At 53.3% G+C, this 27,545-nt stretch overlaps 1 protein-coding gene across 18 annotated transcripts in view; it reads right to left on the reverse strand.

The window, feature by feature from the left end:
• Positions 1 to 11,925: 11,925 nt before the first annotated feature.
• TSPAN11 (tetraspanin 11) overlaps positions 11,926 to 27,545 on the reverse strand; it is a 75,768-nt gene continuing 60,148 nt past the window's right edge. For 10 of the 18 annotated variants that reach the window (XM_054238210.2, XM_078338957.1, XM_054238211.2 and 7 more), the window contains 4 exons: positions 25,696 to 25,854; positions 25,237 to 25,323; positions 24,943 to 25,081; positions 11,926 to 16,559 (listed from right to left, as the gene is read on the reverse strand). In XM_054238210.2, coding sequence (XP_054094185.2) covers positions 24,986 to 25,081; positions 25,237 to 25,323; positions 25,696 to 25,854 — 342 coding nt within the window. In that variant the 3' untranslated portion in view covers positions 11,926 to 16,559; positions 24,943 to 24,985. The remainder of the gene's footprint in view (positions 16,560 to 24,942; positions 25,082 to 25,236; positions 25,324 to 25,695; positions 25,855 to 27,545) is intronic. The other 8 variants (XM_009003680.4, XM_078338954.1, XM_078338956.1 and 5 more) reach the window with 1 other exon arrangement.

Consider the following 27,545-nt stretch of genomic DNA (forward strand, 5'->3'; position numbering starts at 1 on the left):
ATAATCTGGTCTCTTTAGCCTGGGGCACAACAGCTGCAGGCACCGGTACATTACCATCCACAGCAGCACAGCACCAAGGAAGGAGGACAGGGAATGTGGGCTCTGGGTGCTGGGAGCAGGCATGGCTGCACCATGAGGAGCTCTGTGACCTTAGGCATGTTTGGGGAAACTGTGGACAGGCAGCTTTCAGCAGAGTAATCTGAACTGTTCCATACATATCTCCAAATATTTAAAGACTTGTTTTACTTGTTCTTGGTAGATTTCTTGGGCAAAACTAGGATGGATGTGTGTTAGCCACAGGAAAGTGGATTCTTTTTTTTCGTTCTCTTTTCCTTTTTTTTTCTGAGACGGAGTCTTGATTTGTCACCCAGGCTGGAGTGCAGTTGTGTGATCTTGGCTCACTACAACCTTCACCTCCTGGGTTCAAGTGATTCTCCCGCCTCAGCCTCCCAAGTAGCTGGGATTACAGGCGCCTGCCACCTTGCCAAGCTAATTTTTGTATTTTTAGTAGAGCCGGGGTTTCACCATGTTGGTCAGGCTGGTCTTGAACTCTTGACCTTGTGACCCATTTGCTTTGGCCTCCCAAAGTGCTGGGATTACAGTTGTGAGCCATCACACCCAGCGGGATTCTTGAGTTAATAAGAAAGAATTTTTGACTAAAGTTATGCAAAAAAAAAAAGAAATGGAATAAGTTGTTGGAGGTTGAACACTTGGATCCTTGGGGACCCTGTGTGCCTGCTTCTTCCCTTCAGTGGTTCCAGGGAGCTGTGGTCCTTCTGCCTATTGGGTAACTTTGGCAAAAATGTCTCTGACCCTTCATTTCCTTCCATGAAGAAGTGGAAGTGCCATCCAGTTCTCCCTCCTCCCCTGCCCCTGCCTCTATGGAGGAGCTGCGGGGTCCCTGGTAGCCAGGGGTGCTGAATACAAAGCAGGGGCACTCCTGGCACCGACATGTTGTTCCTGCTCCCTGAGACAAAGTTCTTGGCAGGTTTTTTTCTCCCAGGGCTGGGCAGGTTCATTACCAGCAGGCATGTCAGGCTTGAAATTAAAGCCTTAAAAAAAATCTTCCCATCCACTAATTTATGAAATGTGGAGCCTGGCCCTGGCTCACAGAAAGCATCATGGAGTGCAGAGCCCTAGCATCTGAAAGTCTTCTGTAAGCAAAGGGGGGATGAGGGCGGCAGAAGGCTCAGGGGGTTGGGGTTGGGGGCCACCAGTGACATCCAACCCCTGGAACCTGGGTGTCTCCACAGAGAGGCATGAGGCAGCAGGGATTAAAATAGCCAGGGGGTATGATGGGCTGTGATTAGGCTGGGGCAGGTAGGGCAGGCAACCTGCCCCAGGTCAGTGAGGAGCCAAGAGTGGCTGAAAGGGGAGTAATTTGGGGGCTCTGGGGTTTCTGGGAGTGGGGAAGGTAGGGTTCAGAGGGGGCTTTCTCTGTGGGTTTGTGGGTCTGCGTGTTCCTGGGCTGTGGTCTGCTCAGGAGCCCCCACCTATCACCATCATTCATTTGTTTATTCCTCAAGCAAATGTTTATCTGGTATTCCAGGCATGTTCTACAGTGGGGGAAAAACAATGGGTAAGATACAAACCCAGGTCTCGGAAGTGCTTGTGTTTTTAGAGAGGGTGGGCAGTAAGTCTACACAGAAGCCTAGGAGGGTTCCTCGTGTGCTGATCTGAGCCGGCCCCAGCATCAGAGGCCACCTGTGGGGAGGGGCCACCCATCCATCAATGGGAGACTGGTGGCAGCTGTGAGGCGCTGTGGGCAGTGGCTATTCGTGGGTTCTAAGCAGTGTGTAAGTGAGGGCAGGAGCTCAGGAGGGAGGGTAGCCTGAAGGGAAACTCTGGGCCCCACCCCCAGAAAAATGGGCTGCCTGCATGAAATATACACATGGCAGAAACATATATTAAAACTCTAAGTCAATATAATTCAAATAAAACAAGAAAAAAGTGCCATAGGGATATAGGGATAATTATAAGAATTAATAAATGAGGAATTCGAAGCATGGGCTCACTCTACAGCCACAGCATGACTGGCCTCAGTTTACCTGCTGTGCATGTGTTGAATGGGCCTGTGGTGGTGAGGGAGACCTGAGATGCCCATTGGCTTCGAGGTCTTCTCTATTGCAGAGGCTGCACCTTCTTTCTTTTTGAGACGGCGTTTCACCTTATCCATCTGTTTGCAGAGCCTTGTTCACAGGTCCTCAAACCGCCTTCTTGCCTCTCCCTGTGCTTGGCTGTACCCTGACACCCCCTGCCAGTCACCTGGAGGCAGTTATCAGGCCCTTCCTGCTGACCTTGTCTGTGAGATGGCTGCAAAGAAAGGCCAAGTCCACATCAGACATTCCCCTGTAGTCGTCTACAAACCCAAAAGGACTTTCTGAGACAAGTTTCTAAATTGCTTGCATCAGAACTGATTGAACTAACTCTGACATTGGCAAGGGATAAGCAAAGTGAGGGAATTCACTCGGGGGAGTTCTGCCCCAATGAGATCACAGTCAGGAGACACTGAGGAGAGACACTAAGCCACCTTCACATAGAGTAGATGTTCCTCGAAGTCCCTTGCCCCTCCTGTGGAGTGGTCCCCACACCTCCCAGAGGGCCACATCCTGTGATGCCAGTGAAGGTGGCTTCACCCAGCTGCAGGCTGCCCTGCTGGGAGGGAGGGAAAGATGTCATTTGGTCCTAGGATCCCTATCTCCTTCCCAGAGCTCACTGACATCAGCAGTGGGTAGGTGGCAATCACATCCTCTGTGATCTCAAAGAGAAGAAATACAGAGGCCAGGCATAGTGGCTCACGCCTTTAATCCCAGCACTTTAGGAGGCTGAGGCGGGTGGATCATGAGGTCAGGAGTTGGAGACCAGCCTGACCAACATGGTGAAACATTGTCTCTACTAAAAATACAAAAACTGTGCAGATCTCCTCCCCGCATACCCCAGCTGGAGCAGTGTCACTCCCTCTCCCTCCAACATGGGCCTGGATCTTGGGCTCTCTGGAGAGGTTGCTGCCCTGCCCTAGAACTTCCTGTAAATGCTCTGGATTGACTTGAAACTAGATGACCATCCCTCCAGGGTTGGGTGGCCAAAGAGCAGTTCAGGTGGATGGAAGTGACTGTCCCATCCTCTCCCGCCCTTCTAGGTGGAGGTGCTAACTAGCAGGGACATGGCACAGGATGGGACCTGGGTGCCAGGTGCATGGGGTCCATTCTTTGTCCTGCAGACCCTCAGAGTCTGGCCTGCTCCTCTGCTGCAGTGAGGCAGTAGTCCAGGATGGGTCCCTGCTCCAAACGGGCACTCTGAGGAGGCGGGGTTTGGGAGCTGTCCCACTGCACTGCTGCAGTAAAAGTCTCCCAGCGGCCTTGGTTGGGTCCTTGGTTGTCACACTGTCACAGTCACAGTCACAGTGACACATGGTAGATGAGAGAAGCTGAGAATTCCCCTTGCCCTGGGTCACTGCTGAACTACATGTCCCTGGAGAGGAAGCAGGCATAAAGAATGAGGCCAGGTGCGGTGGCTCATGCCTATAATCCCAGCACCAGAGGCTGAGGCAGGTGGATCACCAGGTCAGGAGATGGAGACCATCCTGGCCAACATGGTGAAACCCCGTCTCTACTAAAAGTACAAACAAATTTAGCTGGGTGTGGTGGTGAGCACCTATAGTCCCAGCTACTCAGGAGGCTGAGGCAGGAGAATCGCTTGAACCTGGGAGGTGGAGGTTGCAGTGAGCCGAGACTGCACCACTGCACTCCAGCCTTGGTGACAGAGCAAGACTCCGTCCAAAAAAACAAAAAAAACAAAAACAAAGAATGACTGTGCACGTGGGTCTGACAGAAGTTGGAGGTGGGCATCTCGAAATCCTCTCTGCGAGCACTTCTACTTCCTTCTTTTCTCAAGGGGGTGGCCAGGTCCACGTGGAATTGTCCAAAAGCAACAGCCTCCAGGGTCCCATTCTGCAGCCGCCGTGTCTCAAAGCCTGTAGAGACCACTCTGTGTCTGAGGGGACCCTCTGACAAAGGTCCAGCTGGAGCAGGAGACTGACCGAGAGAGACTCAGTGGCTGCAGGGGAGGACTGGTCATGGCTGAGGGGCAGGTGACCCCCATAATCTGTGGAGGACAACCAAGTTGTGGGAATTTGGGTGGAAGCCACCCCGTCTCTCCTTGTTCTTGCTTTGGCTCCTGTCCCCGGGTCTGTGGACCGACCTGTGTGCTTGTGGCTCACAGGGCAGTGGAATGCACCGGCCTCTCTCTTAGCACCGGGCCCTGGTCACACAAGTGAAGCTGTGGAAGGCAGGCTGTCCTGGCTATATATGAGAGGGTCATCTTCCTTCCCTGGTGACTTCTGGTGTCTGGGCTAGTGCCTTCTGGGATGGGTTTGGGCTCCTCAGTTCATGGGAGTGGCTGGGATGGCTCTGGGAGCCCCGCACTGTTGTGTGATGTGCAGGAACTGCCTCTCTGTTGGTGCTCAGCAAAGCACAAGTGAGAAAGGTGGGCTTACGAGCCGTGGTGGAGCCCTGCTAGCCCTCCATGCAGCTAACCTGGTGCCTGCACACACAAATGTCTATTGGCTCAGACTTACTGAATACTCAAGTAACTCATGCCAAGCACCTAGACGACAGTTATGGAGGATACAGACACAGTCCATGTGCTTCCAGGGCCAACTGTCCAGGGGGGATCCCAGAAGAGTGAACGTGATTGCAGGTCAGTGCTGATGTGATATTCACAGGATGCTGGCTGGCCATGTGGGAGAGGCAGTTACCCATCTTGGGGAGAAGGAGGCCCTCCAGAGTGGGTGATGTTGACACTGAGAGCTGAAGACAGGAGGCATTAGTTAACTTGGCAGTGAATGGAAGGAGATGTGTCCTGTGGATGGATGTGGCCCTTAGCGGAAGCACATAGGGTAAGGAGGGAGTGCCTGGAAACACTTTCACAACCTTGAAAACCTGGTCAAGGAGCTTGAAGTTTAGGCTGAGAGCACTGGGAGTTGTGGAGAGGCTTTAAGCCCAAGTGTGATGGGCTCAGACCTAGCCTTTAGAAAGCTGGCTGCGGCTGCAGTGTGAAGTGTGGTCAGAGGGGCAGGGGAGGCTGTAGGGAGATCAGGCACAGGCACTGCAGTGATGTAGGTGAGAGATGACAGAGCTGCAGGGAAGGGGAGTGAGTGGAGGCAGAGCCAGCAGATCTGAGAGATGCATGCCTTTGTGGTTAACTAGATATGTTGGTGGGAGAGGGAGCATTCTTGCCATCCATCCAGCATGGACAGGAAGATGACTTATTGTTTGCACCAAATGAATGGATGAATGGATTTTCTGGGCTCAGTGCTCCTGTGCAGGAGAGGACAGAGACCAGCATGGTGTAATTAAACCTCTTTTGTGTGTATTGAGCGTCAAAGCTTGCAGAATGCTCCCATAAACATTATCGAGGTCCCTCCAGACCAAAACTATCTTATCAGCTGTCAACCATGCTTGAACTTTCACCATTAGACAAGTATCATCGCGTGGGTGGAAAGGGCACTGGTTTGGGAGCTGAAGAACCTGGGTTAAATTCCCACTCTGGGCTGGGTGCGGTGGCTCACACCTGTAATCCCAGCACTCTGGGAGGCCAAGGCGGGTGGATCACCTGAGGTCAGGAGTACAAGACCAGCCTGGTCAACATGGTGAAGCTCCGTCTCTACCAAAAGAAAAAATAAAAAAAAGCCAGGTGTGGTGGCAGGCACCTGTAATCCCAGCTACTTGGGACGCTGAGGCAGGAGAATTGCTTGAATCTGGGAGGCGGAGGTTGCAGTGAGCCGAGATTGCGCTACTGCACTCCAGCCTGGGCAACAAGAACAAAATTTTGTCTAAAAAAAAAAAAATTCCTGCTCTGCATTTGGTGTCCGTATGAACCCTGGGCAGTCATTGAACTTGCCTTGGTTTTGCATGTGTAAAATGAAGATAATGTCTATTTTACAGAGTTGCTGTGGGGATGAAATAACAGCATGTGTATGGAGACATCCAGCTTGTTCCTGGACCAGGACAGGAGCTTGGCAGGAAATTGGTTGGACATGAATCCCTCAGTTTAAGTCAGGTCCCCAAGGAAGAGCATCCCGCAGCCTGAAAGCTGGGGATACAGGAGAGTGGTGTGGGAGGGAGCTGGTCTGGGAAGGGGAGTTGGAGTATTGAGGTGGGTGAGCTGCTGCTCCAGGAACAAGCTTCCCCATGCCTCAGTTTGCTCTGGGCTAGCTCAGCAGCAGCACTCAACATTCCACAGAAGCAAGAGGGAATCCAGATGAAATGTCATTTTGGACTCACCGATACTGGCATTGGGATGGTTCCCTTCTTAAAGCATTCATCATCAATTGGGAGGCTACTGATTTAGCCATCTAGCTTTTCTGAGTTGAATGACAGCCATGAGGCAGCCTGTTGTCTCCTCAAGCTAACAGAAAGAGTAACAACCCTCCGCAGGGCACACTTGAACCAAGCTCTCCTGATGGATGCTGCCATCTGGGACTTCCCTTTGGAGCCCCAGAGATCATCAGATAGCTGAGAGCCAGTAGGGGCAGACCTGGGCACTCCCTAGTTTCCCTTGGCCCTGTGTGCAGCAGAGACAGGTGAATTGGTAGGGAAGGCTACACAGTGGCCTGTGGTTAGTACCTGTTCCCTGTGGGTAACACCTGTTCCCTGTGGTTGGTACCTGTTCCCTGTGGTTGGTATCTGTTCCCTGTGGTTAACATCTGTTCCCTGTGGTTAACACCTGTTCCCTGTGGTTAGTACCTGTTCCCTGTGGTTAGCACCTGTTTCCCGTGGTTAGCACCTGTTCCCCGTGGTTGGCACCTGTTCCCTGTGGTTGGTACCTGTTCCCTGTGGTTAACACCTGTTCCCTGTGGTTAGTACCTGTTCCCTGTGGTTAACACCTGTTCCCTGTGGTTAGTACCTGTTCCCTGTGGTTAACACCTGTTCCCTGTGGTTAGTACCTGTTCCCTGTGGTTAGCACCTGTTTCCCGTGGTTAGCACCTGTTCCCCGTGGTTGGCACCTGTTCCCTGTGGTTGGTACCTGCTCCCTGTGGTTAACACCTGTTCCCTGTGGTTAGCACCTGTTCCCTGTGGTTAACACCTGCTCCCTGTGTGTTAACACCTGTTCCCTGTGGTTGGCACGTGTTCCCTGTGGTTGGCACGTGTTCCCTCTGGTTGGCACCTGTTCCCTGTGGTTAACACCTGTTCCCTGTGGTTGGCAGCTGTTCCCTGTGGTTAACACCTGTTCCCTGCGGTTGGCACGTGTTCCCTGTGGTTGGCACGTGTTCCCTGTGGTTAACACCTGTTCCCTGTGTGTTAACACCTGTTCCCTGTGGTTGGCACCTGTTCCCTGTGTGTTAACACCTGTTCCCTGTGGTTGGTACCTGTTCCCTGTGGTTGGCACCTGTTCCCTGTGGTTGGCATCTGTTCCCTGTGGTTAACACCTGTTCCCTGTGGTTAGCACCTGTTCCCTGTGGTTAGTACCTGTTCCCTGTGGTTAACACCTGTTCCCTGTGGTTGGTACCTGTTCCCTGTGGTTAACACCTGTTCCCTGTGGTTAACACCTGTTCCCTGTGGTTAACACCTGTTCTCTGTGGTTAACACCTGTTCCCTGTGTGTTAACACCTGTTCCCTGTGGTTGGCACCTGTTCCCTGTGGTTGGTACCTGTTCCCTGTGATTAACACCTGTTCACTGTGGTTAACACCTGTTCCCTGTGGTTAGCACCTGTTCCCTGTGGTTAACACCTGCTCCCTGTGGTTAACACCTGCTCCCTGTGGTTGGCACCTGTTCCCTGTGGTTGGCACGTGTTCCCTGTGGTTGGCACGTGTTCCCTGTGGTTGGCACCTGTTCCCTGTGGTTAACACCTGTTCCCTGTGGTTGGTACCTGTTCCCTGTGGTTAACACCTGTTCCCTGTGGTTGGTACCTGTTCCCTGTGGTTAACACCTGTTCTCTGTGGTTAACACCTGTTCTCTGTGGTTAACACCTGTTCCCTGTGGTTGGTACCTGTTCCCTGTGGTTAACACCTGTTCACAGTGGTTAACACCTGTTCACTGTGGTTAAAACCTGTTCCCTGTGGTTAGCACCTGCTCCCTGTGGTTAACACCTGCTCCCTGTGGTTGGCACCTGTTCCCTGTGATTGGTACCTGTTCCCTGTGGTTAACACCTGTTCACTGTGGTTAACACCGGTTCCCTGTGGTTGGCACGTGTTCCCTGTGGTTGGTACCTGTTCCCTGTGGTTGGTACCTGTTCCCTGTGTGTTAACACCGGTTCCCTGTGGTTGGCACCTGTTCCCTGTGGTTGGTACCTGTTCCCTGTGTGTTAACACCTGTTCCCTGTGGTTGGTACCTGTTCCCTGTGGTTAACACCTGTTCCCTGTGGTTGGCTCCTGTTCCCTGTGGTTGGTACCTGTTCCCTGTGTGTTAACACCTGTTCCCTGTGGTTGGTACCTGTTTCCTGTGGTTGGCACCTGTTCCCTGTGGTTAACACCTGTTCCCTGTGGTTGGAAGCTGTTCCCTGTGGTTGGTACCTGTTCCCTGTGTGTTAACACCTGTTCCCTGTGGTTGGTACCTGTTCCCTGTGTGTTAACACCTGTTCCCTGTGGTTGGTACCTGTTCCCTGTGGTTGGCACCTGTTCCCTGTGGTTAACACCTGTTCCCTGTGGTTGGCACCTGTTCCCTGTGGTTGGTACCTGTTCCCTGTGGTTGGCACCTGTTCCCTGTGGTTAGCACCTGTTCCCTGTGGTTGGCACCTGTTCCCTGTGGTTAGTACCTGTTGCCTAGAAATTTTTCTCCTGGTTACCGAGTTCTGGAAGTTAACCATATCCAATGTCCAGAGCGGAGCTTTACCCATGTTCTGTAATTTTAATGACCTCATGAGGCTCCTTGACTTTTGCCGCCCTCATCCCACCCTAACTCTCCCCCACTGAATTTCTGGAATCCCAAGACAGATGGCCCCCTATTTTTGATAGTTCAAATTATGATTTTGTGACTTAATGACTGTGTAAAAGGCATATGCATTCAGTTGAAAATATACTTTCAGTATCCATACAAAAACCCATTCTGTTTTTCACTTTCAGAATAGTATTTAATAGATTACATGAGACATTTAACACTTTGTTATAAAATAGGCTTTGTGTGAGATGACTGCTAAAATGTAGGCTAATGTAAGTGTTTGAGCACGTTTAAGGCAGGTCAGGCTAAGTTATGATGATAGGTGGGTTAGGTGTATCACATCCATTTTTGACTTTTCTTTCTTGATGTTTTCTTTTTCTTTTTGACAAGGTCTCGCTCTGTCATCCAGGCTGGAGTGCAGTGGTGTAACATCGGCTCACTGAAGCCTTGAACTCCTGGGCTCAAGCAATCCTTCTACCTCAGCCTCCATAGCAGCTGGGACCACAGGTGTGTGCCACCATGTCCAGCCAATTTCCTTTATTTTTTTGTAAAGGCAGGGTCTCCTTATGTTGTCCAGGCTGGAACTCCTAGCCTCAAGCAATCCTCCTGCCTCAATTTCCCATGGGATGACAGCTAGTTACAGTACATGTCTAACCTAGTTACATTATTTTTAACTTACAATGTATTTATCAAGAGGTAGCCTTCATCATAAGTGGAGGCCCATCTGTATATTCTCAACATATTTCTTTTCTCTAGCAAGAGACCCTAGTTCCTAAAATGACCCAGCCTTCTTATGTATCAATGGGTAACTTGGGGAGAGCATGTTGAATTTGACCTCTGGCCCCTAACTCAGGGTTCTCTAAAGTAGAATTTGGGCTTCATGGACTACAGTGTGTTTTGAAAGTCCAGTGGAAGCTGCTCCTCCACCCCATTGTGGGAACGTTAACTCTCTTGCCTCTGGCTGGCTTTGTTATGTCCTTAGTACAGTGACGTCGTTTGCACCTTGCTGATGGAAAGGGCTGGATTCCTGCTTCACTCTTTCCCTCTTGTCCTCTGGCCTGATGCAAAGGCTCCCACCAGGTGCCTGGCAGGATCCTCCCCTTTCTGCTCAAGTCACTCCCAGACAGGGTTTCGGCTGGAGACGGAAGCCAGAAGGAGAAGGAAGTAGGGGCTTCTCATGCATTTGCTTTTAAGAAGAAAATGCTCTTTGCCCCATGTCCTCTCCTTCCCATGGGCAGTCTCTCTGTTCAGCTGTGGAGAGGGAGTGGGAACCAGGGTTTCTACCCAGGGACAGCAATGATAACTTGGTCCTTGGGGCTGACATGAGGCATCAGCACTTGCTGGGAAGTAGTGGCAGCTGGCAGGCCAGCCAGCAGCCACCAAAGGCACAGCTTCAGCAATGGCATCGTGCTGGCTGCCTGGCTGACAAGGCCCTTGTTGGCTGTTGGGGCTGTGTAGGCAGAAGTTGTAAACCAGTAACAGTGCTGCCTGTTTGCAGCAGGAAAGGGCCTGGAGGGGACTTGTCTGTCCTTGGTATATTTGTGTTGGATGACTTGCGTGTGCACGTGCACACAAACACACACACAAGCTCATAGTGATGGTGGAGGGGAGCAGGCGACCCACTCAGTGGCAGAGAAGACTGTGAGCATGCCCTAGGCTGGCTCCATTCCTGTCCAACATCCAAACAGTCAGAAGGCCACTGCTACGACTGTTCGGTGAACAACTGGACCTTGACCAAAGAGGCTCTGCAGACACAGGAGAGTGGCTGGAGCTCCCCTGCAAAATGGGTCCCTGCCTGGGGACCTCCCTGGGTGAATCAATGTGCTTACATCGCAAGTGGCAGGGACTAGTTGGGTTCACAGCAGCTGTGTGGGTCGGCCCTCAGCTGCCTCCCTGACCATCCTCATCCCTCTGTCTGGGGAATCCCCCTGAGCCCAGACTACCCGAGTGCTCTTCAGGCTTCTCACCACCTGATATGGTTTGGCTGTGTCCCCCAAATGCCAAATTGTAATTCCCAGTGTTGAGGCAGGGGCCTGGTGGGAGGTTGATTGGCTCATGGGGGCAAACTTCCCCCTTCTTGTTCTCGTGATGGTGAGTTCTCGTGGGATCTGGTTGTTTAAAAGTGGGTGGCACCTCCCCCCTCACTCTCTCTCTCTCCTGCGCCATGTGAAGAAGGTGCCTGCTTCCCTTTGCCTTCTGCCATGATTGTAAGTGTCCTGAGGCCCTCAGCTATGCTTCCTGTTAAGCCTGTGGAACTGTGAGTCAATTACACCTCTTCTCTTTATAAATTACCCACTCTCAGGTAGTTCATTTTAGCAGTGTGAATACAGATGAATACATTACCTTTCAAGCAAGTTTTCTAGACAGAATAGTGAATGAAATAATATGAGCATTTTATATCATAGAAGACAAAAACATGTACTTTTAGCTCTGGACTGGGCAACTAGTCCCCTCAGCAAAGACTCCTCTTTGTGCATTTGCAATGAAAACGTGTCCAACTCCAGGTCTGGGGATGAGGACAAATCAACTGGTCCATGGTGGAGAAACCCTGTCACAGTGGAGTTAGTTGGTCTTGGGAGTGCAGCCTGCAGTAGGAGTGTGTGTCTCACCAGACGGAGCCCCCTTGCTCCTGACTTCTCACCACACTCTGCATCTGCTGCCAAGCAGAGGTGGCACTTGCAGCTCACTGCAGGCTCATGAACAGAGGCTGGTGGTGCATCAAGGTAAATGGTATGAAAACATGGACTGACCGAAGGGAGAAAGCCTGAAGAGGAGCACAACTTAAGTACACATATTTGAGCCTGGCTCTCCGTTGCAGCCAGCAGCTAAGAACACCTGTGAACAGGAGAAGTCAGTTCAAACACATCGGTGATGAGGGCTGACAAAAGAAGGGTAAGCATGACCCTATCCAATGTGGCCAATGGTTTCCTTATAGGGGAGCCATGGTTGACATAGCAGCTTCATGATGTAGCAGTTCATCAAATGTACATTTGATGAACTGATGGCCTGGGAGTTCCTTGCAGAGGAGGAAAAAAAAACAACAGAAGGTAGTGCTAGATACAATTCCTTTATTATCATTATCATGCCCCCTAGCACATGAAGCTGGGCTCCCACCGAGATCAGCTAAGGACAGGGGTATGTTTACAAGGAGAATAATTTCTCTGTAGGCACTAGGTCTCTGTAGGCATCGTCTCTGTTTCTAGAATACTGTGATGATCCACGTCCACCAGCCAGCTGGTTCCAGGAGCCTATCTGGCTTCACCAACATCAGGCTACCTGGAACGAGGCCTGGCACTTGCACAGGGCAGGGCATGGGGAGCAGGCCTCAGGTTTCTAAGCAGGGCTGGGCACGGCTGAAATAGGGGAAGGGAGTAGCCAAAATGCAGCAGGTTCTCCCAAGGCACGTAGAAGGTGGTGGGAAAACTGGGCTGGGGTGTGTAACTTGTCCCCTTCCAGTAAGGGACCCAGGCTACTGGTCTCCTGACCAAGATCACAGACCATCTGAGAGTCCTCTAGGAAGAGCAGGCCCTGCACAGATGCGTTGCAGAGAGGCTTTCCTGGTAGGCGGTGAGCTGATCATGGGGTGGAGTGAGTTGGGAATCTCAGCTGCTGCAGGTGGAGCTCAGCTGGAGAACCTGAGGGACTTGTGAACCCTGAGCGCTGTGACATACAAAGGAGGGTGGCGCATCTTCCTTTGGGGTTTGGTCTAAAGCAGTGGTTCTCAAAGTGTGGTTCCAGGGCCAGCAGCTGCAGCTCCAGGGAACTTGTTAGAAATGCAAATGTTGGCCCTGCCCCTCCTGATGAGAAACTCTGGGGTAGGGCCAGCGATCTGTTTGGAAAAGCCCTTCCAGGTGATTCTGATGCTCAGCCAAGTTTGAGAACGACTGGTTTAGATGCTTGGTCACTATACCCTCAGCAGATGTGAGCCCAGCACAGCAGCCATGCAAAAGACTCAGGCCCAGAGTGGCCAGTACATCAAGAATGTTTTCTAGGTGGTGGCAGGGTGGGTGGTGATGACAATGGCTGTTACAACTCACGTCTCCAGCCTCAAGACCCTGAAGCGGGGCCCAAATAGCAGATTCTGAAACCAAAGCTGGCTTCAGGGCAGGACGGCCCCAAGCCACATCACAGTGACCTCCCATATACCCCCCACACCCTACAGGGCCATGCTGGGCCCTCTGGCTGTGCACAGCACAAGCTCCCCGAAAGAAATCACACAGGGTACACCCCAGAGCCCCAGCAACAGCAGGTGCTCCGTGCAGGGGTTAGAAACAAGGCAGAGAATGGCCTCACCTGAAGGGAAGGTGGTCAACACACCCCCAGCATGCCCCTTCCTGCCCTGGGAGTGGGTGTGGCCTGAGAGGAGATCTCCATGTGGACATGAGATTCCACACCCTGCACAAATGCTCTGAGGGCTGAGGGACAGTTCCTGCTCTCACTTTGGGGTCATTGTTGGCACCTGGGGTGATGGGCTGGGTGGCTGTCATGGGCCTTGGCCCCTTGGGCTCCTGCCTGCTGCCTGAGCCCCTGCACCTGGGGGCACAGCTGTCAGCCTGAATGAGCCAGGCTTCTGAACCCTCGGCACATGTGAAGGTGGTATGGTGGTGGCTGCTATGTGACAGTGCCCCCTGAGTGACACTTTGTTCCTTAATGACAGCCCAATGGCTCATTACAGAGATGGAAAACTGGGGGATACTGAGGAGAGGGGCTCCTGGCCCAGCTTTCCTTCCTTCTCCCTGGCTTGCGGTGGCAAGACAACAGCCATTACCATTGACAAGCAAGTCTTAACTTTGCCCAGCCTTAATTTCCTCATTTATAAAATGTGAGAAGTAACCCTCTTACTGGGGTAACTGCAAGATAAGTATTTATGGTGACAGATTCTAAGTGCACAGCAGGCCCTTGATAAACACAAAAAATCCCCGGACACACTCCCTACTTATCTGCCTGAGGGGCTCCTGGAGATGGGGTTAGAGTGCTGGGGAAGCAGGAGGGAGAAAGAGAAGAATGGGCACACACATTCCATCCCCTCAGCCAAGGCCACCTTTCCTTCCTGCCTCCTGTCCTGATGCAGGTCACCCGGGGGGACCTGCTGACGTGCCCTTCTCTCTTGGTGTCTGCCCCTGCGAGCTTAGGAAAGGGCAGCATGGTGTGTGCAGGGCAAGGACATGCTCGTGCCAGCTGGGTGGCATCCCAGCACCTGATGCTGCTTTCCTGGGGCCCCGGTGTGCAGGGGCCTTTCGCCTGCACAGGATTGATGGTGGTGTTCCACAGGCATGTCTTCTCTCTCTCAAGACTGCCAGCCTCCAAGCAGAGGCGTGGGAGGAACTGACCTGGGCCTGGATCTGTGCCCTCGTCAGCAGGAGGGGCATGCCCTGCTGGGGACCACATCCTTGACTCCGGACTCCAGCTGCTGTGCACTCCCAGGCAGAACCTGCCTTATCCTGGGCCTCCATTTCCTCTAACCTTGTCTCATCTCCCAGGCTGTTGGCATGGATGAGGTGGTCAGATTTCCAAGAAGCCCTGGGTGGTTCTGCCACTGTCTGCAGCTTGGACCAGCCATCCTCCAAGTGGCAGTCTGGCTGGACGACACACAAGGCAGGAAGCAGCTAATCCCTCTCCAGTCAGGCCGGCCCAACCATCACATGGGGCTGGGGCAGATGGGGCAGCTCTCCTGGGCCTGCCCGCAGTGACAAGGCTGTGCACAGGACACTTGCCTGCCACCTGTCTCTCTTCCCCACCAGGGCAGACAGATAAGGCCCCAGCACCCCCTGCCCATTGCTGCTTCCCCCAACGCCCCGTCAGGAAGAACATGGCTCTAGCCCAGTACCCTCTTTCTCTCTCCATTCTCCCTCTTATCTGTTATTACTTATCTGTTGTGATCTAGCCCTTCAGAGAGCTTGGGAGTCACAGTTCATTTTTGATTTCCTGCGTGAGTCCCAGGAGGTGGGAGGGCGGCCACAGTTTCTCTTGGCCTCCTGCAGTCTGGGATATCTGGTCTTGCTTTTAACGAATTTGCATCAGCAACTCCAGGGTCTTTTAGGCAGGGGAGATAAACCAGCCTAGCCTCCAAGAAGCCACTGGAGAATACCCAGAGGAGAGGAGGCAACTGGCCCCGCAGCTGGGCTTCCCTCTGTCCATGTGGGTACTTCTTGTGCTGAGGATGCAGTATCTGGACAGTTCAGGGCCCTGTTGGGGTCAGCACTGGAGGCCACTCCTATGCATGGAAGACAGAGCACCCCTCCCCCAGGACTGGCCTGGGTTAGCAACGTGCTCATCATGGTGCAAGTTGGATCAAGTGGGGAGACGAGCTGGGGCCTGTCTCTGCCTCAGTGGTAGCACATCAAGGTGGCCCCCTTCGTAGGGGGCACAAAAGAGGGTCCTGCCCTGGGGGAGAAGTGCAGAACCTGGGGAGGGTGGAAGCCAGGCGAGGGATTTTAGTGTAATGGGCTGCCCCGTTGTAACAGCCATTTTTGGGGGGTCCCTATGGGTGTTGTACAAGTTGATACCTGTTCTCTGGAAAATTGCCAGCATAGATACTCTGTAATTTCTAGGGTTTGCTTTCTGTTCTCCCTTAGCACTGGGGAACGTTCTTACTGAAAAATTCCCTGCTGAATTTAGTGATGCAAGAGAGAACCCGAGGCAAAAGCTCTGTTCACTCTAGGACGGGAGGGAGGGGAAGCAGAGCGCTGGTGGCCACGGGGTCAAGGAGAGGCCCTAGGAAAAGTGAGGCTCAGGCAGATCCCCTCTACTCAGAGCTGCCCTTTCTCAGTGGCTCTGACTTTGAAGGGTTGTGAGTTGGTCCACTCCAGGAAATGCTTGACACCCACCAGCATTAGGCGCTGAAGATGGTTTAAAAACCTGATGTTCCTGAGAATCAGGCCCCGGAACAGGAGATCCCTCTGGGGAGCATGTCCCTAGAGGCCAGGGTCTCCCCAGGGGGTTTCTCCCTGGAAGGTTGCTAGGCAGGCACAGGGCTCTGCTCCCAGTGCAGCATGTGCTCACCCCCTGTTCCCCCTGCTCCCTGCTCCCTGCCAGGGCAGCTCCACCCAGCCTGTGGCTGCCCTGCCCAGGTCCTGCAGGAAGGAGTGAGGCCAGCAGGACGTGGCTTTCCAGGTGAGGCAGTGTGGACATTGGGCAGGTCAAAGAGCAAGGTCTTCTGGGGAAAATGCCAGCTCTCCCCGCCCCACACTATGCAAAAGGTCAGGGCTTTTGAGCATGGGTGGGGGAATCCTGTGCTGAAAACCCAGGGGACCTGGGTTATCTGCCCATTGTTCCAGGTTCAAGAGCTGGGAGGGAGCAAAGAGCCTAAATGTCAACCTCCCCTAGTCCACAGGTGTCCCTGTGCCTGGTGCGGAGCTCTGGCTGTCTCCTGAAAGGATCATTTCCCTGCCCAGGATCTGGCCATGGAAGCTCAGAAGTGGAGGAGGGGGTCCGAGGGTCCCTGCCTGGGTGGGCACAGTAGAAGCTATGGTCTCAGGCACTTGGTGTATTTGCAGATGCTGGGCACAAAGGAGTGGGCATCTATGGCCCTAGTGGAGCTGGTGCTAACTCTGTAGGCCTTGTGGATGGCATGTGGCCACCTGTCCTCCTGCAGGGCAGTTGGAAGAGGAGGTGGTTGACCATCAGTAAAAATGCCGCTGGAGCCTCTGGTGCAAGCAGCAGGTGAGAACCATCCCGCAGATCTGCCAGGTGGAGAGAACAGAGGAGCAAAGAGAAATCAGAATTCCTGGAAGCTGCCGGCCATCAGGGCCCTGGAACAGTGCTGCTTGCTCCAATCCCTGGGGCCTGGACAAAGGGCAGATTCCTGCTCAAAGGGCTGGGCCTGAAGTTCTGCATTTCTGACAAGCTCCCAGGTGATGGCGATGTGCGTGGGGGAACCACAATCTGCCAACTACTCTCCAAGAGCAGGGCTTCCACACTTTCATGGGCATGCGTCACCTGGGGACCTCCTTATTACAAGTCTGCAGGCCTGGGTGGCAGCCTGAGAGTCTGCATTCCTAGCAGGCTCCCGGTTGCTGCTGCTGCTGGTCTGTGGTCCTCCATCTTCTCCAGAGATGGCCTGATTTAATTAGACCCTAAGAGTAATGTTTCCACTCCCTCATCAGAACTGTCTGAAGCACTGTCTAGTAAAGAGTCTGCCTGTGTTTTGCTGTCCTTGGACTCCAGAGATAAACTCAGGTCCATCTTCAATGCTTTGACTAGTATACGGGAGCCATGGGGGAAACTGAGACTCTGGGAGGAGCCCCTTGAGCTGTCACCCTGTCCGTCAGTGTAGAATGATAGAGCTGGTGAGCTCACCCTGTCAATCAGCGTAGAATGCAGCAACACGCCCAGGCCCTGAGAGTCCTGTCTGCCAGCCTTTCTGTTGGTATCCACAGGCTGAACAAGGAGAGGCTGGAGTCCAAAGCACACGCAGGCCTGGGAGGATCACACCGCATACCCCTTCTCACTTTTTCCACTTCCAGAACACAGAGGAGCTTTGTTCTCTCACCTTGCCCTTCATGGGCTCTCCTCTGCCACCTTCCTCCTCTTCCTCTCCTCCCTCCCACCCGAGGATGCATTGAGGGTGATGTGATTATGATCCTGATGATGACGATGACATGGTTTTGGATCTTGGCTGTCTGCACACAGGAGAGGGGCACTGGGCTAGAGCAGCCGCATGGCTATCTGTGGTACCTGGGGTGCAGGTGGCTCCCCTACGTATTGAGTCAGTGTCCTGACTTTCCTAGCAGCTGCTGCTGCCCTGACCTTGCTGGTGCAAACCTGGATGCAGTTGGAGCTCTAGCCAGAGGGAGGAGAGCAGGCTGGTGTAGATGCGCGTGTCCTGTACCCAGTCTCTGACAGGCCAGCTGGGGGAGGAAGTGCGGAAGGAGCCTATCCTCTTCCCCACCTTCCTCCTCTCCATCCCTCCCAACCTGGAGGACAGTGTGGGGCATAAACACTGCTTTCAGCCTGCAGACATGCTGTCAATTCACCTGGGACCTCAGGCTGAAAGGCAGCTTAGGAGGTTATCTCATCTCCCGCTAGCTTTAAGCAGGCGTTGGTCACACCGTTCCACCCATGCAGGTGTGGTGCAGCACGTTCTCTTTCCCTGTCCCTGCCTCATGGTTTGATGATTTTCCTGTGGGGTTTTCCGGATTTTTCTAATTTGTGCTAAGGGGGAGGCCAGAAGGGAGCTGTTTGGCTGGCACAGATTTATGCTGGAAACCATGTCTGTACCACCTGCAATGTACATCTCCTGCTGGGGGAGGGAGGGGCCACGCTCTCCGGCAGACAGGCTCCTGCACGAGCTGGGTGTTCCCAGGGAGCCTCCCAGGACAGGCACAGTAAGGGGGAGAGGTGAGTGGGCCAGACCCTCATCACTGCGTCCACATGCACACCCCCACGTGGAAGCACTTGGAGGGATACAGGATGCCACCCAGTCTGGTTCCAGAATAAGTGCTGTCTCCCTCCTGACAGAGGACACTGAGAAACCAGCACGGCTGGCTCCAGCAGGGGGCGCGCAGAGACAACACAACGCCAGCTAACTGCAGGTACTGGAGGTGGCAGACGGGGCAGGGGTGGGCTTGCGGATCCAGCCCACACGGTGCCTGGTGCTGTCTTCTGGCAACTGCCTGTGTGTGGCACTTGGCCACACATGGGACATTTTTAACAGGGAGGCTGTGTGCCTTCAGCTTCCTCTGAGGATTCTGAGTCAGCACCTGGCTGTCAGCAGAGAGCATGAATGGAGGGCCAGGGAGCTTCTGGGGAGTCCTTCCAAGATGATTGCTTGGTTTCCCTTTTAATGACCTGCAGGCCCTAGTCTTGACTGTCTTGTGAGTTTTCTATGCTCTGAGACTTTCCATATTGCAACGTGAGCATGTTGGAGGTGAGTTGGGTTCTATTTGATGCTGCGCCAATGACCTGTGTGAGCTTGGGTACAATTATCTCCCTCTCAGCCTCAAACCCCCTTCTGCCAATAGGAAAACATCTGGTTTCTACACTGGTCTAGGGTCTTCCTTGGTGAGATTCTTTAAAATCTAGAATAACAGGTACCAACAGCACAGCACCCAGTCCTTCCAGCACCCCAATCCTTTGAGAGGCCAGGCAGTGGCTCGCCGGGGCCCTCAGGATAAAGCCCCCACTCCTCACTTTGCCTGCAAGCCGGGGCTTGCACATGCTATTCCCTCACCCTGGCTTTCCCCTCTGTCACTTCCTATTGGGCTCCTTTAGGACTGAATGAGATGGCACTTCCTCCAGGAAGCCTTCCCTGACCTCCCGTGACTGGTTAGGGCCACTGATGTTTGCTTCCTAAACCCCAGCGCTCCTGCTAACACCTAGCACTGCATTGTGACTGCCACATACTTATCTGTCCCTTTTCTTCAAGCAAAAGCTCCCTGGGAGAAGGGACGGCACCCTGCCTGCAATGGGGCCCTGGCACTGGCCACAGCACCTAGCACATGGCAGCTCTGCTCCAGAGTAAACACAAGCACGGGCCCCTCAGCCTCCTCTGCAGGCTCTGTGGGTGGAGGCTCCCAGGACGCTGATGTGAGGAGAGCAGCAGGAAAAGGGCTGGGCTATTGTGACATTTTTAGTAAAATGTTCCCCAGCTAGAATATTGTAGAAATTAGCTTCTAAAGTTACCTCAAAGTGGAGTGCCTCCAGAGTCCACCTACAAGAGGGGAAGCTGGTGCGAAGGAAGCAGGCCTGTGAGCTGGAGGCCTGGCCACTCTGCCACAGCAGCTGTGTCACCTTCAGCAGGTGACTTTGTGGTGGGGCTTGATGTCCTCAAACGTGAATGAATAAGATGAGCCCAGGGGCTCTGAACCCCAAATGCACGTTTGACCCACCTTGGAGGCTTAAAAATACGTGTGCACAGACCTCAGCCCAGACAATCTGAGCCAGTTTGTGGTGGGGGCGCTGGAGCAATGTTTTTCTTTTTTTTTTGTTTGAGATGGAGTCTTGCTCTGTCACCCAGGCTGGAGTGCAGTGGCACGATCTTGGCTCGCTGCAACCTCTGCCTCTTGGGTTCAAGCAATTCTCCTGCCTCAGCCTCCTGAGTATCTGGGATTACTGGCATGTATCACCACGCCTGGCTAATTTTTTGTATTAGAGACGAGGTTTCACTGTGTTAGCCAGGATGGTCTTGATCTCCTGACCTTGTGATCTGATTGCCTCGGCCTCCCAAAGTGCTGGGGTTACAGGCATGAGCCACTGCACGTGGCCGCAACGGTATTTTATTCTATAATTCTAGTATATAATTATATAATATAATTATATGTATTATATGATTCCATTCTAGCGTGCGGACAGGGCCAGTGGCACTGGTCCAGGTAGTCTGTAAGGCCTTTTCAGGTGGCATAGTCTGACCGGCAGGGGGCAGGGGGTACCTCAGCACTGTGATGAACCGTTACAGGTCTGAAACTGCCTTTGGGTGCTGTTCCATGACTGAGGTGAGTGAGAAGCTTGGTGGGGGGCCCTGCTGAGGGGATAGGTGCATTCCCAGAATGCAGAAGCTCTGCATGGAGGGGCCGCTGCCGATCAAGTGCAGAGATCCGCCCTTCAGCATCCCTGCCACCCCCAGCCTCTCTCCAGCCTGCAGCCACAGAGAGTGTAGTACTCTGCAAGGGCCACTGTTTAGCAATTCGAATTGTTCAAAAGTTCTCGAATGTGTCTCCTTGAAAAGAATTCCACCGACTGTTTCCCTTCTGTCCTCTGGACCTCCCAGGAAGTCCCTCCCTTCCCCACATGGCTGCCTTGGATATTTCGAGACCATGAGGGTGCTGTATCTGCTCCCCATCCCCTGCCCTCTCGCACATCTGACTTCCGGGCCCCACACACCCCTTGCCACTCCCTTTGCCTCTGGCTGCACAGTGGAATCACTAGAGAGAGCTTCACGAAGACACGATGCCCGGGTGCCAGCCCCAGACCATTTTGTTTCATTTTGCTGTGGGCAGCCCAGGCCTGGGGTGGTTTTAAAGCTTGTCAGGTGATCCCAATGTGCAGCCAAGGTTGAGGACCCCTCCCTGAGGGCTCTGCGGAGGTCTGGTCCCACCTTGAGGGTGGCCTGAGCCGGCAGCCCCACCCCCAGCACTCTCCACGATTTCCACCAAAGCAGCTCCAGGCCACATCTCTGTGGGCAGCACCCTCTCCTGTAACTCAGGCAGATGCCCCACCTCTGTTACAGGCTTAAATGCAAACAAAACAAACCTCAAATGCAAGGACGTGAACTCTGTTAAATGTTTTACCCTTCGTTTCAGGTCTTCATGTCCAACAAGCTCTGTTATCAATGCTGGCTTTATCATGCAACAGACCAGACATGCTATGTAAATAGTTTAGCTTCCCGGGACTTTGTGAGATCACCAAGAAAAATGTTGAAGAGACAGGCCTGAGACTGAAGGCCATGGCCCACCGGCGTGAGCTCTCTCCTCTCCCTCTCACAGCGTGGACATCCAGCCTGCCCCGATTTCTCCTGAGCATACAAGTGCCTGGTCCACACGTCCTCAAGGCAACAAGTGATGCATTGCCAGATGCCTGGCTTGAGTCAAGGTGTGCTGCCTTCACTAAACATTCTGCTTAGTTTTCAGAGTTCACAAACCATTTGCTCTAACACTCCAGGTGCTGCAGGACATCAGTCTCAAGGTCATTGGTTCCTGAGATGGGAACCTTACTGAAAAATCATAGCACATGAGATTCAGGTTCCCCAGAAATGGCGCCCAGCTGTTCTCCACATTTTACAAATCAGAAAGTTGAGACCCAGAGAGGTGACTTACCCAGGGTCTCACACCCTGAACCGGTCCTCTGGCTTTGGTTCTTTGTGTTCTCCCTACCACAACACAGAGGACTGTGGGAAAGAGAAGCAGGGGACAGTGGCCTTGGCTGGCTTGGAAAGACTTCCAGTGCAGGGTCCTTGGAGACCATGGTGCCACTTACCCACATTGTCTATGGTCCTGGAGGTTCCAGCTGCAGCCTAACACACAGCTTTCAAGCTGTACTGGAAACTCCTATTGTATCTCAGGGCCACCAAGGGGAGCAGTGAGGGGAGGCCATCGTGCTAGGCTTGTCCCTGCCTGGAACAGCTCTACCTCCTATACTTCATGTACTGGGCTCTATGTGAGACTTCCATTGAAAAGAGGATGCTGCTGCTTTAAAAAGGCTCACAAATATCCAATCTGTCCATTTTACAGTTAAGGACACTAAGGGCTCAGAGAGGGAATGCGATTTCCCTGAGGTCACACAGCAATAGGTGGAGCTGTGTTTACAAATCAGGCCCTGTAACTCCCAAGCAAGATTTCTTGCAGTAGCTGGGAGCTGGGAACATGATGACACCATCTTGGGGTGATATGTTCCCAGCCTTGGGGGTCTTGGAAGTGCCAGGCTGGGTATGTAGGGGAGATAAATGACTGGTGTCCGCTTGCTGAGAGGGAAACTATGACCCTGGGGAAGAGACTGGTATGAGCCCTTTCTCAAGGCTTATGGCCCACCAGGGACTGAGCATTGTAGTGCCCAGTGTCGGCTGGCAAAGGGAGCTCTAACCCGAGGCTTGGCTGCTGCAGGGCTGGCTCAGTGGGTCATAGAGGAGAAAACTGGGCAAGAGGTCCAGAGCCACCAAAAGCCGTTCCACAGCAACGGGGAAGGAATACAGAACACATGGTAGGGGCTGTGCATAGGCAGGAGGCGTGGCAGGCCTGCAAGTCCACTGCTCAACAACCTGACCTCTTCAATGTCACAGCCGCGTGGTCTACCGTGACCAGCGGCTCCGGGCATCTGTAGCCCCACACCCTGCCCTTGGCCCCGCTGCCTTTGTCTGCAGCTTCTACAGGCTCTCGAGGCCAGAGAGGTGAGGAAGAAATGGACAGAATGGCCTAGGCCTGGTCAGTGTCCATGCAGAGCAGGCCCCTAGCACCTGGAGCAACAGGCTTCTGGAAACTTCAGTTGCCCTGTGCTGCTGAGCATCCCTTCCCCTCTTCCCAGTGGCAACTCCTTTGGGGTTCAGCGCATGGGACAGAAGGGCCTGCCCTGGGGAAGTGCAAAAGAGGGGCAAGGCTAATGCCACCTGGGCTCCCTGGCCTTGCAGGTGAGTGAGGATGAAGGGGACAAGGCTGGTCTGGCCAAGGAACAACTACAGGGTTTTTTTTTTTTTTTTTTTGAGACAATGTGCTTATGCAGAAATATAAAGATCAGGGGTATGATTTACCAAACACCTGCTATCTGCTCAGCAATGAGCCAAGTGATTTATATGGATGTTGCTAATTCCCATCACGAGCCACAAGATGAGGTGTAACTAGCCCCATTTACAAATGAGTAACTGAGGCTCAGAGATGAAAGAACTGGCCCTAGGTCACACAGCTGTAGGTGGCAGAACCAAGATGGGTGTCCCTCCAGAGGCGACAGACCCTCCTCCCAGTGTGTTAGGCTGCAGCTGAGCTCCAGGCCCACAGACAATGTGAGTAGGTGTCTCCATGGTCTTTAAGCACCCTGCACTGGAAGTTTCTTCAAGCCAGCCAAGGCCACTGTCCCCTGCTTCTCTTTCCCACAGACCTCTGTGTCGTGGTCGGGAGCCTGGGAAAGCAAAAGGCCAAAGACAGGAGACCTGGGTGCCAGTTCAGGGTGTGGGACCCTGGGTAAGTCACCTCTTTGGGTCTTGACTTTCTGATTTGTAAAATTTGGAGAACAGCTGGGCACCATGGCTCATGCCTGCAATCCCAGCACTTTGAGAGACTGAGGTGGGCATAGTTTGAGACCATCCTGGCCAACAGGGTGAAACCTCAGCCTCTACTAAGAATACAAAATTAGCCAGTGTGGTGGTACACACCTATAATCCCAGCTACTTGGGAGGCTGAGACAGGAGAATCGCTTGAACCCGGGAGGAAGAGGTTGCAGTGAGCTGAGATTATATCACTATATTCCAGCCTGGGCAACAGTGCGAGACTCTGTCTCAAAAAAAAAAAAAAAAAAAGCAAAGAACACTTCTTCTTGTCTGGCCTGTATCTCAGGTTGTTGTGTGGACCCAATGAGAGGAAGAATCAGAAATCCTCTGAAGTCTACAGAAAACTGGAGGAAGACAGCTTCCATTTCCGGAGGCTTTCCTACCTGCCAGGTTCTTGGTAAGTGGGTCATGAGTGTCGCCTTGTTCTCAGACCTTAAGAGCTGGGGAAATGGTCCACATTTTGCAGATGAAGAAGTCAATGGACAGGGAAGTTAAGTAGCTCAGGGTTACACAGGAGCAGAGCCAGGGCTGGACCCAGACCTTCTGAGGCCAAAGCCTCTGCTCCTCCCCTTCTCTAGAGGGTGCCCAGCCCTGGAGTGGGAGGGGCTGTGCAGGACAGCAAGACTCTAGGATAGCCCACACTCAGCTCCTGCTGAGCTGAAGCAGGAGTGCCCATGAGGTGGGGACTGCAGGAGCCCTTGCTGCTGAGGAGTCCCTCCTGGCTCCCCTCCTTTGGATTCTTGACTAGTGCAACCTGAGGAAGTCACCCTGATTTCCTTTGGTGGCAGCCAGTGGGGAGAGTACAGGGAGAAATGGGAGCCAAAGGCATTGATCATCCTCAGGAAGACAGCTGGATGAGTGCGTGCACGCACACGCGCGCGCGCACACACACACACACACACACACACAGAATCACTGTCTTGGACACCAAAATCCATGGGTGCTCAAGTTCCTGACATAAAATGGTGCAATATTTGCATACAACCTATGCACATCTTCCCATATATTATACCTTAGCTCATCTTTTAGTCTACTTATAATACCTCATACAGTATAAATGCTATGTAAATACCTGGTATATTGCATTGCTCAGGGAATGATGACAAGGTTGTTCAGTGCAGACAAATGCAGTCATCCATTTTTTTGGAATATTTTTGATCTACAGTTGGTTGAATTCACGATGCAGAACCCACGGACATGGAGGACTGACTCTACACACACACAAACACACATGCACACACACAAAGGAATGAATGCAGATACGTGCATACTCACACACATGCACAAGCACCCTGAGCACATATATGTGCATATAACCCCAACCACATGGACTCAGATGCATGCAGACACGTGGCACAGATGGGTTGCACACTCACCCCTGTGTGCACACGGGGTGCGTGCACATGCCTGAGCCCACACTCACACTTCTCCCAGGTCCCTGTTCCTGATAAGTTCATGTTGTCCCCAGGTATCTTCCTTCATGTTCTCTGGGGGAGAGACTGACTGGGATTCAACCTTAGTTGCAGAGGGAAGGGGAGAGAAGAGAGCAGCGTAGGGCGCAGGTGTGCAAAGGGTCGGTTATCTCAGCCCAGGTGGTTACTGAAGATCTCTGTCAATGGGAGAGGGGTTCCGAACCCTTCCACCCCGCCAGTCCTCTCACTGCAACTCACCTGCAGGCAGGCCACCCCGATGCCCACCGCCCCCATGAGCAGCAGGTGGTCGGCCAGGAACTGCTCCAGCTTGGTGAGGCAGCCTCCCTGTAAGAGAAGGGCAGGTGATGTGGCCATGGGCCAGGAGTGAGGATGGGCAGGGAGGAAGGGCAAGCTGTCACTGCAGCAGAGGCTGAGACCGGCCAGAGGACTCATGGGCTGGACCCAACCTTGAATTGATCAGAGGCTACTTGAGTGGCCCCAGGGGCATGCTGTGATGTCTTAGACACTCTGGTATGAGTCGCTTGTCCCAGGGCTTTGTAGAGACCCTGGAAAGCTCCAGGCACTGTGGGCTCATGGCCAAGGAGCACGTGTGTCCTGCTTTTCCCACACCCATCTGCCTGACCCAACCTTTCTGGGGCTCCTGAACCGCCAGGCTGGGGCCCTCTCATCACCCCCAGCTTGAGGTTGGATGCTCACCTCCACCTTATAGATGTTGGAGGGGTGGGCCCGCCGGCCGCAGAGCACCACCACTGTCTTGCAGCAGCTGTCAGGCACCCGGCGGCCCTCGGCCTCCTGCGACAGGATGTAGGTGCTGCGCTGCCAATCGGCTGAGCTGTTGCTTCCGCAGCACTTGAACTGGAGGCAGAGGCAGAGGCTGGAGGTGAGAGGCCTGTGCAGGGTTCCAGGGCCGCAGGACACATTATTCAAATACTAACCCAACCCTTATTTGTCTACCTGAACCATGGTTAGTATTTGTATCATGTGTTTTCCCTTCCCTTGCTTTGAGCAGAGAGCTGGTCGCTCCAACACTCTTAGACTCAGTGCTAAACTGCTTGCAGGACACCTGCTTGCCAGCTTTTTTTTTTTCCTGAGACATAGTCTGGCTTTGTCACCCAGGCTGGAAGTGCAGTGGTGCAATCTCAGCTCACTGCAACCTCCGCCTCCTGGGTTCAAGCGATTCTCCTGCCTCAGCCTCCCAAGTAGCTGGGATTACAGGCACATGCCACCACGCCTGGCTAATTTTTGTATTTTTAGTAGAGACAGAGTTTCACCATGTTGACCAGGATAGTCTCCCTCTGTGGACCTCGTCATCTGCCCACCTTGGCCTCCCAAAGTGCTGGGATTACAGGTGTGAGGCTTTTTAGCCACACAAATCCTTTAAGGAGATTATGCCTTGGGGGCAGGGCGAGTCTGCAAGGTGGGTCCCCAGAGTGAGTCTGTGTGGCACTGGGTGACAGAGCCCAGGGTGGAGGCAAAACCACAAGGTGGGGGAGTTTCCTGGCCATCCAGTAGTCTAGACACGGGGACAGGGATCCAGCCTGGCTAGAGGCTCTGAGGCCCCTATTCAGGCTTTGACATCTCAGAGCCCCAGCCAGCCCATGGCACTGGCAGACCAGTGTCAATCAGAGGTGCCGGTAAGTGCTAAGACCTGGGGCCGTCTGCACCACTCCAGGGCAGGGAAGTGCCAGCCCATTGTAAAATGATTACAAGGCAGCGGACACTGGTTGCTTCTTGCCTTTCCCAGTTGCGGCACTGAGATTCAAAGCCCCCGCACAGGACAGAACAGGCTGCTGCGAGGCTGTCGCTGGTGTGTGTCTAGGGATGGGAGGGTTGGAGGTATGTTTAGATCAACTCACAAGAGTTTGCTGGGCAGCTACAATGTGCCTGGAGTGAAGAACCCTGATTAAGGCATGGGGCCTGGTCTTCGGTAGCTTAGCATCCACTGTCGTGCAGTAGGAGGTAATAGAAGCTTGTGTGTGGCACAGAGGAGGAGGGGTTAGTGGTCTGTCCAGGGCCAGGAGAGAGCCACAGGGTGAACAGGGGCCCCAGGAGTTGAGGAGAGCCTGACGGCACACAGACAGTGTGGAGACTGGCACAGCGTGCATAAGGAGTCACGGGGGAACTGCGCATTCCACATCACTCTGTCCGTCTGTGCTGGTGTCGCCAGATGGCTGTGTCATTTGTAAAATGCAGAAAACAAAATTACCCCCATGCCAGGCTGTTGTGAGGACTGAAAGAGGTGACTCACATAAAGCATTTAGAAGAGAGCCTGCCGCTGAGTCAGTGGTGAAGGAGAGACTCTTACTTCCACCATCACCATTGTGTGAATACAGTGTCATTTACATCCACGTGGCACGCTGGAGGGCCTGATGCTGGCCCTGGCTCTGCAGCCACTGCTATCCCGGGGCTTGGTCTCCTGGATGAGACGTGGCTTGGGGTTCTAAGTGTTTCTGGCCTATGTGAGGGCGGTGTCTACATGCACAGACACCCTGCAGGTCTCTGTCAGCGACCCAGCCTCTGCTCTTAGCTGTGCCTTTCCTCATCTG

This window comes from Callithrix jacchus, chromosome 9 (genome assembly GCF_049354715.1).
Source record: "Callithrix jacchus isolate 240 chromosome 9, calJac240_pri, whole genome shotgun sequence".
In the NCBI taxonomy this organism is placed as follows: domain Eukaryota; kingdom Metazoa; phylum Chordata; class Mammalia; order Primates; family Cebidae; genus Callithrix; species Callithrix jacchus.